This window comes from Gavia stellata, chromosome 2 (assembly GCF_030936135.1).
Source record: "Gavia stellata isolate bGavSte3 chromosome 2, bGavSte3.hap2, whole genome shotgun sequence".
Taxonomy (NCBI): Eukaryota; Metazoa; Chordata; class Aves; order Gaviiformes; family Gaviidae; genus Gavia; species Gavia stellata.
In genome coordinates, this window is record NC_082595.1 from 57,503,470 (window position 1) to 57,518,864 (window position 15,395).

General features: G+C 39.8%; 1 protein-coding gene across 1 annotated transcript in view; it reads left to right on the plus strand.

Annotated features, from left to right (window-relative positions):
- The window catches only part of CEP85L (centrosomal protein 85 like), a 122,427-nt gene that overhangs the window by 89,808 nt on the left and 17,224 nt on the right, over window positions 1–15,395 (plus strand). The window contains exons 4-5 of the mRNA XM_059831526.1: window positions 909–1,030; window positions 14,432–14,549. Coding sequence (XP_059687509.1) covers window positions 909–1,030; window positions 14,432–14,549 — 240 coding nt within the window. The remainder of the gene's footprint in view (window positions 1–908; window positions 1,031–14,431; window positions 14,550–15,395) is intronic.

The window sequence follows — 15,395 nt, forward strand, 5'->3', positions numbered from 1 at the left end:
AAAAAGGCAACATAGTCTGGGATGCCCCCCAGATAATAAAAAGAGAAATCTTTTTTTCAGTGATTAAAAAAACTGGTGAAAGATTAGATGATGCCTCGTGGCAGCCGATGCTGGGATCCCTCAGTCTGATCACAGAAGTTCTAACTTAAACCTTCCCTTATGTGAATTCCTGATACAAATATTTGTAATACTTTTTATATTGTGAGTATAAAAATTTTCTTGATTAAACATCCCAGTTAGTAGTTTACTTTTCTTCCAAACCGTAATGTTGTTGGCTCATATTCAGTTCAACTGTTGTTCTCAGTTTCTTGTGAGACTCATAGCCTGGCTTTTGTGAAGATGAATGGAAAGCCTGAAACCTGTTACTTGTGGAACTTTTATTCTTGGAAACAGAATTTAACCAGAATTGTATTCCCATGGTTCTATATTTTAAATGCACACACACCTAGGGGAATTTTTCTTTCTCTATATCCTAAAGTTACCGGTGGGAGTCAAACAAGTGAAAGGAATGGTAGCTGTTATCTGCAGTTATCAGCAGGTCTAAAGCTATCAAGCTATCTCATTTGTAGTACTATAAGAATTCCAGCAGGATATGATCATTCTGTGGTGTTTGTCTTAATCATGTACTTAAATTATAAATGAGCTTTTAATCTCCAACTGCTTTCAGAGCTATGAATTCTTTAGTAGAGAAATGATAAAATAAGTTTTATATCACTGACACTGGACTGAAGTTTGTTTCAAGAAACTTGTTTATAAATCCGATTGTTTTCTATAAAGCAACTCTGAATTAAACTGAAAAACAACTGTTAAGTTTCTGAAACAACAAACCACTTTGTAAATGCCCTAATATCTAGGATTTTATTTACCTTTACTGTTTTGGAGGCTAATTCTACAATTATTTTATGCAGGTTCCGACTGGAACATCTCGTCAAAGTTACCCAGCTACCAGCTATCAGGACTTCAGCAACTGGGAATCTCTAATGAAAATTAAAGAGGGGCTGCTAAGACAGAAAGAGATTGTGATTGATCGGTGAGTAACCTGTTCCGGCTGCATTGATTAGATCAGATGATGTAAAAGCTATGATGTAAAAACTGACTTTACTGAGTAAGCAGCTCTCCTGAAAGTTGTTAGGTTCCAGTCCAGCAAATATTTATCCACAAATATGTGGGAGCTAATGCTTGCTAGAAGAGAAGACTGGCTGCTGGCTAAAAGTCTTTTACAGAGTTGGAAATTTACTTAGGGGTTTAATGGCTCTGCAGTGGAAAAGGGAGAGTGAGACCAACAGCCAGTTCTGCTGTCAACTTCCCCAGCTTAGCTTCTTACCAGTCTGGGGGTTTGTATCAGACATCTTTCCTCTTGTACAGGTCTTGGAAGTGACTTGCAAGATGAAAATTGGTAAACTGCATTGCCCTGATTTTCTTTTCCATGACAAGTACAGAAATGCAATGTATTTGAAGCCAGTTGATAAAGCTTTGAGAAACTGGCCTTTGCAGTAACATTCAGTGGTAAAATCCTGTTCAAATGCTGATACAAATTATTCAGGTAATAAAATATTAAATCCAGGATCTATATGTCAGTAAATACATCGCTGCTTATTAAAATTGCTGTCAATCTGAAATGGGCCTTGGCAGCAACTCACTGCTGTTAAGTTTCTAGTGTATCTGAAGTAATTTCTGGAGTTTGTGATGTTTGGATAAAATGAAGCCTTTATGAGGAAAATGTGCTTTTAATAAAGGGCCTGAGCTTAATGAAGCTTACATTAAATTAGCAGATGTCATCAGAAGCTGCAGAGTTTGGATGTAGGACATCTAAGAAGGGCAGTTTTATATTTGACATAATTATCATTTGGCTTAGTCTGTGTTTTAATAATAAACTCTTGGCTCATGGCTGAAAGAGGAGTGGTTGTTCTGATCTTGAAATAGTCATGCCCTCTTATTGATGCTTTGCTCCACAGCATGAGGAGAACTGTGTAAAGCAGGTGTGTGTTGATCACAGGAATGTCAGGCATCCATTATGAATGTTTTTATATTTCATCTAGCAGTTCTTCTCTTTTAATGGGTGGAGATAGACAACTTGGACATAATTTACTTTGGGACCAGGAGAATTATGCTTGTGCAAGATCCGTTCCTTCTTCTGTTGCAACAGAGCAAAGAAATGCAATGGTTTGAAGTGTTTCTGTCCCCTAGCAATCTGGCCAGTACCTTTGCTGGCATTGTAGTGATGAAGGTCAGTATCAGCTTCCCCAGTTTCATGTGGCATATTAATGCGCGTTTACCTGCCTCTGCAGCTGAAGACGGTACGCAAAGTTAAGAACTGCAGCAGCTGAGGCACGGGCACACTATCCCACTCTGCCAGCTCTTCTGCAGAGGTGGTGATCTCCCAAGGGCATAAGCAGTTAAAACAGAAACATCCTTAACTGTTGCTTAGATCTCCTCTGTCAGAGCCTTTTGATCAGCTGCTTAAAGGCTGTCTAAATTAGTGTTTTTTTCAGGCTTGCCATATCAGTAAGTCATGCCGTATAACCTGCAGCCCACCTCTCAGGGCCCGAAGCTGTCAGCAGCATTTGTAAGTACGTTGCCCATGATGGCTAGGGATATTCTTTGGTGCCTCTGCTGAGCATATAATCCTCTGCACTCTACATGAAGGCTTGTTATACAATGGCAGTTCACGTTACTCTTCTCGCACTGGAAATGTGTTTGCAGTCAAGGGTGAAGTTTCTGAAGTGAGTTTGTAACCTAGTTGCCTGCTAACGTTACTTGATACTGCCCGTGTTGAGAAAGAAAAGCTATTTCTTGGTATCCAATGGCAGTGTGCTGGTTCTTTTTTTTTGTACAAGTCATACTTTCATGTGACTTAAATAACAGTGAATACAGTTCTTTCTGGTTTTCTGACCAGAAGTCAATTGAGATGTTTCCTTTTCATTCAGTTGAAAAGACAAAATACACTCTGGAATCTTTTGAAGTGAAACAAAGACCTCTTATTGATGTTACAGTCATTTCCTTTAAGTAGACACTTGGTGTTACAGTTAAGCATGTTCTAAGCTATAGTAATGCAGTATAATAATACAACACAGAAAACGCTCTTTTTCGAATATTGAGCCACCATTTGGGCAAAATATTTGCCTTAAAAGTTATTATTTTAAAATTAAATAAAATTATTTAAAATAGATTGTTTGTATTATTTAAAATTAGTAAAAAGTGATGTTGCATATTTAGAAAGATTTTACAACAGATTTTTGCTTTTTTTTTAAGAAGAGGTAATGTTTTCTTTGACAAATAAAAATATTTTTGTTTTCACTCGTGATACATAGCTGCTGTCCAAAACTCTAGAAATAGTACCCCATTATAAAACACTGGTGTTATATTTCTTATTAGATGGGGTATTAATAAGACTTAAGTGTCAATAATGCCTTTCTTCAAGGCACTAAGCGGCACTAAGCGAAAATTTGATATTATCCATATTTAACACATGGGGACACAAGGCCTTGCACTGAGAGTCTAGATGATGTTTGGGAGTAAACCTAAGTCTTCCAGCTCCTGGTCTCCCTGAGCTTACTTTAAACTTCTTTTCAGAATTTGAACTTATTTGGGAATAGTGACCTAAAATAAAAATATAAAGTTTGCTAAAGTGTGGTTAATTAGGATTTAAGATTGTGGTAGTTAATTTACAGAATGTATGCTTTCAGGAAGTGGAGGAGGAATTCTTCTGTTGACTGAGGTTTGGGAGTAGGTGTTTGCTGAGAAGGCCCTTCCTACCTGTGGTTCTCACAGAGTTTTAAAAGGTGTAGTCTCCTTAAGTCATGTCTCATGCTGAATTTACCAACTGGTAACTGGAGGATGCCAGCAAGACTTGTTTAATTCTGGGGGGACAGAAGCTTGGGAGAGGTGGGTTAACCTCCTGCTGTCTGGAAGCTGGAGGAATAGGATAGCAGCCTGCCTGGTGCTCGAGACCCAGCTGTTCGGTGCTGACACATACAAGGAACAGCTGGATGAAAAGAAGCATACTGGGAACACCCTTCTCTTGCCCTTGTCACCAGCTTCCTTTTCAACCACGGGATCATTACCTGTTTTTTTAAGGTTAAATCCTCTTCTGTTGGGAATGGCACTAGGGCCCCGCTAATCCAGGAGGTGGAGGAGATTAACATCACTTGCACCACACACCTTGTTCTGCGTAGCGGTGCTTAAATCTTTAATAAGTAGGAAATGGAGAGTCTGTATGGGGCAGTATCCTTAAGTTGTTCTACCTTTATCTTGTTAAAAAAGGGAGGATGAGCAGGAGAAGGAAAGAGAAACCTGCGGCCTGCTTCCCTTCTTTACACACAATGATAAAAAAGCACCAAAAATCCCGCCCTTCTGGATTAGATTATTAAACTTCCTTGTTTTGCTTCGGAAACTAACACTTTGGAATAGCTGCAAGCAAGTTTCAAATAGTTGTTAAAAACGATTCAAGGAATAATGCTTACAATGTAAATCATCATACTTGAATACTTTGGTGTGTCACTGGAAATTTAAAGCCGTGAATAGAATTTTTAAAAACCCAAACAGCCATTTGGGTCTGTGGATAGAACAAGTGGCTTGATTTTTATTCTGTACTCTGTGTTGACCAGCAGATTTAGTAATAGATTGGTTAAAATTGATTTGATTTGTGTAGTCTGTTTGACATAACAAATGCGTATTTTTAAGCATAAATGTACACAGTAGCATAACTGGGTGGGTTTAAAAGTGGGTTTGGTTTGCTTTTTAAAACTACTCTAGGAATCACTGCCAATTTAACGAAATTAGAGCCTGAAAATGTTTTTTTTAAGTCTGCTCTTAAAAAATGGGATGGAGACCATACTTTCAGGAAGCGAAAACGTGGCGTGAGGAAGGGAGCCTGGCATGTGTGTTTGCACGGGATCACAATGGCATTTCTTAAAGATGTGTGTCGTGCTTTCTGCACATAAGAGCTGTTGGTACAGGCTGTGAATAAGGACTTAAGGATTTTGTCTGTAAGAGGAAATCTGCTGCTGTAACACTTATTACTAGAATGTCTGTCACCTACTGTACAAAATAATTGGATTATATCATTGCCTTACTTCTCTGGCAGTTCAGCATGCAACACTATGTTATATTTAGCACCAGAGGGAGCCAACAGTGTTTGTATTGGTTTAGAAAATTATGGCATCACATTTTAATTCTTTGTGTTGCTCCTTTATTTGGTACATTCACAACACTGAAATTACAGTGTTTGGTACAATTGCGAATGTCTCTTGAGACTGGCCAGCCACTGTAGATGCTTCTGGTGTGGTCCTGGCACTGTTTGTTTGGCAGAGACTGCATATAGGGGGTACGTGAATAAATGCCAAATATCTGAACGTACGACATAAACTGCTGAGAATAACACTGCACATGCAGTGTTCCCTTCCACACAGCTTAAGGGCATTTGAACAGCTTTTTAAGGAAAGGTAGATATAGAAGTATAATTTTAGCAAATAGCTGTCATTCCTCAGGGCATAATAACGTTTACATTCTTAAAACAGTTGCTAAATCATTAGCTTTCCATCCATAGCTGAATTATGCTTAGATGTTTTTACTGGGACAATAGAATTAGATTTTCTTTGCCTTGTGTCAAATTTTCCTCACTTCAGAAGTTGACATCAAACTGTATGTGCTCTGATAGTGATCATGTTACTGCTAGTGTAAAGCTGTAATTCCCTTAATTTGGGATGGTCTGTTAAGATCTGCAGCATTAGCATATCCACATCAATGACAATTTGATGTAATTTTTGAGGCAGCTTTGAAGCTTTACGCCACCCAGGGTCTGAGCGCATGCATGTGTAACTGGGAGTCCTGTGCAGGGACTAGGGCTGTGAGGAACCTCCTCAGAGTGTCTTGCTGTGTAAACTATTTTTTGCTTGTAATAATAGCTTGAAAAAGATGCATTTATCTTTTTCTGATATCGCCAGTCACCCAGGTAACTTGTGGTTGAGGCTTTTGCATCTTGGGCTGGTAAACTTTCAGGAAGCTTTTGTTACAAAGTAATTATTTTAGCACTTTCCAAAGTTCACCTTTTCGGAGGCAAATACTAGTAATATCAATGAAATGGAATTTGTTAACATTAGTTTTCACATAAGATCCTAAATCTTGTCAATAATGATAGGTCCTAGTTTCTAGCCCTACATCCTATCTAACCTATCTGTTGGGTCCTAGGGAGGACAAGCTGTAGTGGTGTCGCTCCTCGTAGATGTCTATGCTATTGCTGTCTGCAATTGCAGATGTTCTACAACCTTTCTGGGTTGGACAGTTTGGTGATTAATTAGCTGAAACATTAGAAAACTTTTCCTAATATGACGTAGTCTCTCCTCCTAGGTCATGTTTTCTAGACCTCTGGTAGCCTTCATTATTCTTTGAGATCTCTGCAGCTTCCCTGAGGTGTCCAAACTGACCAGTCAAGGCCTCCATCTGGCTGAGTGTTCATCTCTCTCATAGGCTGTGCTTGAGTATGTTTGCTTTTTGCAGTACAATGTTGTGTAGTTTTGGTTAGGAAGTTCTAGTGTTTGCCAGAGCTGAGAACAGCAGGGGAGGTGCAAGGCTTGCTCTGTATTTCTCCTGTCAGGAGACTGCAGAAGTCGAAAACCTCCCACCGAGGGAGGGAGGGTGCAGTCCTCTGCCTGAGCAGACAGTCGTGTCTGTGTCTTACTCGTGCCTCACACCCCCTTGACTAGGTAGCCCGGAACATTTGAGAAAGTAGAGTACAGCTGCTGACTGTGCTCTTGCCTGCCTTGCTTCAGCACTAACTTACCTCCCGTGGGTCAGGCTAGCATTTCAAACTTCTATGCAATTCAGAAAAGTCATTTAAAAAATAACAGTCCATCCAGAACAGAGATCACCTCTTGGCTCCCAGAGGTAGCATTCCCATCTTCTCTTCTCCTTTGACTGTTGGAAAGGTAGTATTCACTTTGAACTGCAGGCTCTTAATTTCACCAAAAAACCAGACTTTATTGCATAGCAAATTTGAGATCATCTTTTCTAAAGAGCTTTGCTGATGTTGGAGTTCTTTGGCACTGTCTTCCACATTATGAAAAATGTATTTGCATTTTTTTTAGAACTTTGTTTACTGTTGATCTCTTTCCCTCTCAGTGCTCTGCACATTTGGACTTGCAGTCCCAAGTGATCATGCCTTTAAAACAAAGGGATATAAAAATTAGTATCCAACTTCTTAAGCAGCAAAACAAAGCAGCATACCTCCAACTGTGGTGTGGAATAAATTATATTTGTAATACAAAAGGATCCGTATTATATTTTACTTTGCATCATCATTCTGAGGAAGTCTGTTCAGGCATTTTCATCTAAAGCAATTCTTTCTCATTAACTCGGGACTTCTGAAAGTAAGCATCAATTGTCATTTGGTTTATTATGAAGTTACTAGTGTTGTTTCTGTGGTGGAGGAAGCTCTGTTCTAAAGTCCCTGAAGTGTTTGAAGGCACTGGACCTTTATCTTTACTTGTAGTGTAGGGCTTAAATTTACGCTAGTTTAAGTCTCTTAAAAGTTGAGGGGAGGAAGTGCTTCTTGGCAGATGTGGGTTTCTAAAGGCTCTTTTATGTTAGAGTAAGTGAGGGGCTAAGATGAGTTTATGGAGAACAGATGAGTTGGTCCCAGGTTGAAGAAAATGTGGTTTATTTCCAGACGAATGCGTATATGAGTGTCTGTGTAAGCACATGTCCACAGTTTGCTTGTTCTGTGTAAATCTGAGAAAATTATGTGAATATCAGTTATGTCATACTCATGTTTTTGAGACATACACAGAAGCAATTTGTGTACTAAGCAGATCATTTAGTATTAATGCTGGTCTCTGAAGACAGTCAAAGCTTGTGCATGTTGAGCTGAGTGCTGTTCTCTGCTGTCCCACATCCTTTGTGCTGACTTGAGCTTTCAAAGGGGATTGTTTGAGCTAAAGGACAGAACTACCAATGAAGCAAAATCAAAATCTGCCCTCTTCCTCCCCACCCCCCCACAATTGATACTTCACTCTTACGTCTGTAATGTTCTTTTTGCTCATTTAAATGGATCCAGTTAGTGTCAAGTGGCACCAGTAGTTTTCCTCTGGATTCTAGCCAGTGTCATAAGTAGTCCCAGTCATCCAGGATGGGGGGAGCTTGGCTGCCATTTCATGGGACATAGCATGTTGTCTTCCCCATGTTTGTCTGCAGAGAATAGTGACACAGGGAATATGCACCACCAGGAGCAGCCCCTTGCTGTTCTTGGGCAGAGAGACTGCAAATTTAGCAGACCCATAACGGAAATGCACATGTAAAGCCTTTTTTGGTCATTCCCTAGCCTACCCTTAAGTGTTTTCTGAATCTTAGTGAGGTGATGCTTTTATCACTGAGGCCAGTATTTGACTTGCCTTTCTCCCTTCACTCATGTGCAGAAGAGCACTAACTCCCTTGATTGCACAGCAATGCCAGGGTGGGCCACAGCAGAGATCGCTGTTCCAACTGTGGCAGCTTGGCTGGGCGGTACCCATGGTGTGCCATGGAGGTGAAGAAGAGCCGCAGTAGCGCTGCCTGGACTTTTGCCTCTCCTCCTCACCAGCTCTCCCTAGGCAGTCCCTCGCCTTCAGCATCATCCCAGAGCCCCAGCTCCAGGGACCAGCCCTACAGTTTTGCTCAGGGCCAGCATTGTTCATATTACCACAAGATTGTCCCTGGTTTTTACCCCACAGCTCCTTCAGCCCCAGTAACTTCTCACTCTGCTCTCTTCCTTCCAGCCCTACGAGGGCCAGGGGTTCCTGGGGAGCATGAGGGTGTGGGCAGGGGGCTGTGATCCAGTGAGGTGCTGAAAGCTGATGTCCAGGGCCCAGGGGGGACGCTGACAGCCTCTCCCGAAACAGACGAGGCAGCAAAGTGTTAGTGCATTTTCTTCTTGTCATCTGCATATACCAACTGAAGGTGAGCTGCTTATTTACAGACCTGGCTTTAGGCAAGTGAGAAATAGTTACTTGATGTTAGGACATGCTAATGGTCATTACAAGAGAAAAGGTGGGCTGTTTTGCTGTTTGCAAGTGCTTAAAAAGAGTAGCTTTTTTCTTAGGTGCATAACTTGCTGAAAGCATTCTGGGATTTTCTTTTGTCCCCCATCCCCTTAGCGTCGGAAAGATAAAAGTTTGAGCCAGATTTAGTGAGCCACCCTTCTCATATGCATGATGCTCAGAATTGACTTTCTCCCGAACATACTGATATTCAGGATCAAGGGCTTGTGTTTTCTTCTACAGTAAGGGGCGTTGGCAGAGACCTGTCAGAACCATGTCACTTCATCGGTTTCAGTCCTTGCATGTGGGCTTTTAGCTTCCTGATGATTGACGTGCTTCGGTTTGATTTTAAATTGTTGGGCTCAACACAGAGGTTACTGTGTGGGAATGGAAGTACCTGTGGCAGGCAGGAAGCCAGGTAAGGAGAACTACTCTCCTTAAACATCATTAAAATAATTACACAGAATCATCATCTTAGTCAGGTGGCCTAGTCTCTAGTGCCAGGGGTTAGAGTATCAATAACAGTTGGTAATTCTGGAAAAGGCAATAGAATTATATGATCTGCCATGACAGGTTTTTAACTTTTCCTTCCTTATAAAGTATCATTGATCTGCAGTAGTGAAACACAACTGAAGCCTTGAAATTTTGATTACAAAAATAAAGAATACTCAAGGAAATAGAAGAAAAGGGAACAAAAGATACGTGCATTTTATAAGACCTGGAAGTAAGCCAAAGTCATTACGTTGTGAAAATAGTAGGGTTTTCCGTAAATAATCTAGCTAGCATGTACATGTGGGAATTGGGACAAAATAGCTGGTTACAGGGGACCGTAGAGCACGTAGCCACTGCTTGAGTCATGTATGTTGAATAACCTGTCACTTCAGCTGAATTCCCTCGGAAAGAATGTACCTGGGAGCAGTACAGGGAGGATTTAATCTCAGTATTTTTATAAATTATGGCTGGAGGTTCAAAAAATGGGGTGAAAAGGCATAGTCCAGAGTATCAGTGAAATTTTTAGAAGAAAAATAATAATGATAATGAAAATAAAACAAGCAGGTTGCTTCTGAGAAAAAAAGCCTTAAAATCATTGTATCTGAAGAAAAATACAAGACAAAGTCTTCAGTGTCTTATTGCAGAACTCTTCTGCAGGTAACTGCAATGGTCTTCTGCGTACCAGAGAATCTTCTCCTAGTTCAAAAGGAACTTCAATTCTTTTTGTCTGTTTGCTTCTGCACTGCCACCCCCTGTTCCTGGAGAGAGTATTACACCTTGAGGGGCAGCTGGAAGGATTTGTGCCAGAAGTGTTTGTGAAAACAGTACTATTACTGTCATGTTTGTATTAATCAATTGGATAGAAGAGTTAAAGTTTATACATCTTTTAATGACATGTTCTTCTGAAACATCAATTTAAATAAGGAACAGTCTTAAATGTCCCTCTCAAAAAGAAGTTTTTCATTCCTCCTGCCTTTTGTGACTTTTTTTTTTAAAAAAAAAAACAAACCCAAACTTTTCTTCCCTCTGAGTTCCTTTGGCTGGTTGGTGGCTTTAGAGCAGGGTGTTGCCTCCTTTTCTCCTCTCCTTAAGTCCAAGTGTAAGGGGAAGGGACATGTCAAGACAGACACCTGAAGTGAAATAGAGTATTTTCCTTTGAACAAAGGCACTGAATGAAACCATGTGAGAAGTCCCATCACATTCACATAATATGCCAATAAATCTTGCTTTGCCACAGCAATGTAGAACTGTAACACTCACTCATGGAAAAAAAACAGGGTATTTGTGAAGGAATGTAGTTTCCATGGTGCCTAGGTACAGTATTTTCACTGAACTTCGTTGTGTGAGCTGCGGTCTGGTTTCTGTAAACGCGAGTCTCAAGGGTGGACTCCCGTCAGATTCCCCCATGCCTTGAGCTCAGGCCACAGCCTGCACCCACTCATACGTGGATGGCTTCTGGAATCACAAAAGGTTGAGGAGCTCCATGTCTGGAGACTTCAGTCCTATGTAAGACTGAGTGATTGGAAATTCCTGTGTTGAAAGTTACAGGAAAAGGAGTAGGTCAGAGTGATGCGGTGCAGCTGTGTAACTCTGGTGTCTATGGCAAAAAAAAAAAAAAAAAAAAAAAAAAATTGATTTAATATTTTTTTTTTTTTTTTAACACATCTTGAACCCTTGGGGAGACTTGAGGGTGTTAGCAGCTGGTGAGAGAAAGGGAAGAGCGGAGGAGAGTTTGCCAACATTGGTCACAACAGGTACAGAGTTTCAGTCTGCTCTAGTCTGGCCCTCTGTGAACACGGAGGATGCGCACAAGGGTATAAATGTTATAGCTGATACAAGGCGAGAGTAGTGTTGCTGTCTAGAAGGTAAAATCTCTCAGTTTCAGGATTATTTATATCTGGTTTGGGCCTACCCAGAGTGGCAGTTGCCATGTATCTGAGCAGAATTTTGAAAGCACCTAAATGCTGAAGGTTGGTGGTTTTTTTATTTTTTGAAAGCGCTGGGACGATTGGTTGGTAAAAGGGAGGCTTCTGGGGACAGTGTTCCTGCTGCAGTACACGAGCTGTGTTTGTGAGAACGTTTGAACTTTTCTACACTCCCTTTAAATAAAGCTCACAGCCTGTGGTTATGCAGCAGATTAATAGTAACAGCTGTGGGCTAACAGAGGATTAAAACTGTCTTAGCATATGAGAACATCAGTGATAAATGCATCTGGTATGAAGTCTCCAAAGACTTATAGGATTGTATGTAAATAGTAAATATGTTTCTATGGTGCTTATCTTCTATTTTGCTTGTGACTGCTGGGCCGTTTCAGAATTTTTGTTTCTGGGTGCCATGAGGTTAATGATATTTTCAGAGAGGCGGTTATGCGAAGAAGTTGTGTGGGATCTACACAGCCTTAAAACATTTGTATGGTGTGTTTTGTTGGCAAGGTTTTATAATGGTGGAGAGTTTCATGCTTTACAGAGTGAAAAGAAGCAAGTTAGTTACACTCTGTGCTAGCGCAGCTCTGTCTCATCACGGATTAATTTGTCTCACCTTTTTTCCTGCAGGGATTTGGTAGGGTAGGGAAAGGATTATGAAAGGAAATATGGTAATGTAGTTCAAACTACACTGGAAGTTCAAAAATATTTTAAAACATTTACTCCAGGCTGTAGTGTTTAGTTCAGGCTGTTGAAATCCTGCCTGTGAAGGAAGGCACTGCTAAGATACAATCAGCCACAAATGGAAAATCACGTGGTGCCTTCAAGGGATAAGTGACAAATGGATAAATAAATAATAATAAATAATTTTAAAACACATGGGGCAAAGACACTTTAATACATCTGGCTAGTACGTAATAAGGTGATTAAAAAAATGGAAAATTACTTCTGTTCATAGGTTAAGACAACTCATACTAAATGATTTTGGTATTTGTGACCAAGCATGCAAAGAAGTCATCAAGGCTTTATATTTTCTTGTATGAGCCCAAGAGCTTGTATAATCATACAAGGTCTGTTACAAGTTAAGAGCATATTCTTTTACCTTCAAATCTGCTTCTTCCAAAATAAGTTTGAAGCTTTTTGTTTGTAGTGCCATCGTACAGATGCCAACCAGAACTATACAGTCTTTCAGTGTTACGTACTACTTTTATATTTGTACAAGCTTGTTCCATCTAGACAGCGGCATGGAAGAGGGAAGCCTCAAAATCACCTGTGGTGATACAGAATATTTTAAGAGTTGCTATGGAGTCTTGTAAATACATTCAGTTGCTCTGTTTTTATGAATTGTATTGCATGAATTGTTCTAAGGTACTACCAAATTGCAACTTGTTTATACTGGTTTTGAATTCACTGCTATTCTTTATAGACACAAAAATAGGGAAATATAAAAAAAAGATGTTCTGTAGGCATGCATCATGTCTTCTGCAATGTGTATAGCTTGAAAGTTTAACTTCTAATATATTCACTATTTTTGAAGTATTAAATTCCTCTTGTAAACCAAATAGTTGGGATACAGTTGGCTGATGACTAGCTGGGGGAATGTACATGAATAAAATATTGCCTTTATTTGGGTTTTCGCATCTTATTTTTCCTCTTAAAATTTGCAGTTTGCATCTTTTCAACTAATACATCTTTTGCGTTCGTTTATAGATTATATAATACATATTTTGTATACTTACAGTAACATTTCTGAGATGCTCTTCCTAAACACAGCCCTCCACAAATTTAAAAAAAGCAAACCAACTTTGATCTTTTTCTGTACTTTTAGGATTTGCTTTTCCAGTGTGTGCACGGGCAGGTCTTCTCCCTTGAAGTTAACCTGTATTTGCCATTTATCTCTTCTTAAGATTTGGTTTAGTCATCTCGGTTCAGCATCATCGTTTCCAGAAAAGCCAATCAAATTGCATGCTTAGAGGTGAAGCTTTTAGAAACAGTTTCATGCTTGCATGCAAATATGTCCTACTATAAAAAAGAAGGAAAAAGGGAAATTAAAGGAGTGCACAAAATTGTTTTTAAGTTTATTGAAAAGGTTGCTATGAGTGTTTCTGATGGGTGCTGACAGCTTCATTCTGGAGTCAAGTTACTGAGGTGCACATTGCTCCATAGAGAGTACAGCACACCTCAGAGGGCTGTAACGTGGTCTGGGGCTGAGACCTGGCTTGTATTTGCCCTGTAGTCATGATAGTTCAAATGCAGTCATGATTTAAACAGTGATATAATTTGTGATATAATTAAATAGTGATATAATAATGATACTGTTTCTGCTGTACAGTAGCCAAACGATTGGTGTAAGAGGTTAATTCTGGTTTAATACGCAGCATGGTATTTTACCCTAGCAGTAGGGATCATCTTATGTAAAGCAGTTGACTGAGAAATTCTTAAGCAAAGCAAAAAGAAAGCCCTTGCAGGAAAGCCATGCTGCCTATCTTATATAATGACTTCTTAAATTCTCTCTGCTCTCCTTGATTTGTAAATCTCTTTAACCTGTGTCGAAAGTCAGCTCTGGCAAAGAGGGGCTGAGCAGAAGTCCAAGTAAAATGAAGGCGCGAATTTTGTTTGTTTTCATTCTGCTTTCTGTATACTTTTTCCTGCTTACACTTCTGGCCCTAGGAGCAAATGACAACAGAAGCCTCCCTCAAGCCCCACAAAACTGATAGAGTTTTCAAATCGTATTTCTACAAAATTTGCTTATTATTGCCTGTTGAGCACAGGCCCTTTGGGGTATACTTAAGTGAAAGTTACATAGCTCATATCCTGATGAGATTCCGGTTCTAGTGGTAAACTAGACTAGTTGCAGTCTGGCTGTGGTGGGAAAAAGCCCATAGCTAATATAGAGTCAGGATAGTCAAATAGCATTGTTACAGTATTCTTCAGTATAAGTCTTAAGATCTTTTTTTAATCTCTGTTCCATTCCTTTTCTTTTCAAATAAAATCTGTGTGTTACAGGCAAAAGCAGCAAATTAACAATTTACATCAGAAGATAAGGGAGAATGAATTACGAGCTCAACACGCGAGACTGAGCCATCTTGTGAACTGCGAAGAACCTTACATGACTAATTTGCAGGTAGGATGGATATTTTTCTTTCAGCAAAGCTTTCTATTGCCCAGTAACTTAACACCTGAAAGCATGTTCACAATTTACTGCAGGCCAAAATGTAGCGCTTTTGTGATTATTGATGGCTGTGCAATTGTATAGCCATAAGTTGTATAGAGGAGAATACCCTCTAAGTGTTGTAGTTTGCCTTACATTTGCAGAAACCAAAGTTATGCTAACATTTTGTACGTAGTTGTTTTGAAATCTGATAAAAATGGGGTAAGAATGAGGGATTGTGACACTGTAAGAATAAGGGTTTAACAGCATGCATGTAGCACAGTTATACAGGGAGATATTAGGAGATAAAGTAGTTTGATAAGACAGTATCTGAAAACAACTGATGGAGGGTTTTCTGAAGAGGAGAAGGAGGTACTATCCAAAGGAGTTGTTAGATTTTATCGATAGAATAGATGGAAGAGATGTGAGAAGGCAAACAGACTGGTGGAATACCTTTGCACAAGACACCGGAAAAGGGTATGGATTAGTACTCCTAGGCAACGCTTAGTCTGATAAGGGAATGTGTGGTGGTATTTTGGGCATACCGGTCTTAATTTTTATCTAATTAGCACAGATATTAGAAAGTGTAAGGATGAGGTAGCATAACCACAAAATGCAGATCAGTTTGAGGACTGTGGCTGCTACCCTGTCATAGCACACAAATTCCATCTCCAGACCTCAGCATATCTAAAAGGCAATGCAGAAAGAGAATGTTAAAGGCAGATATGCAGAGAAACAGCTTTTCTGTCCCCCTTTTATTATCTTATCTTTGTCTGTTCCAAACACTGCACCAGGATCTCAGCCAGTGTACTTCAGCAT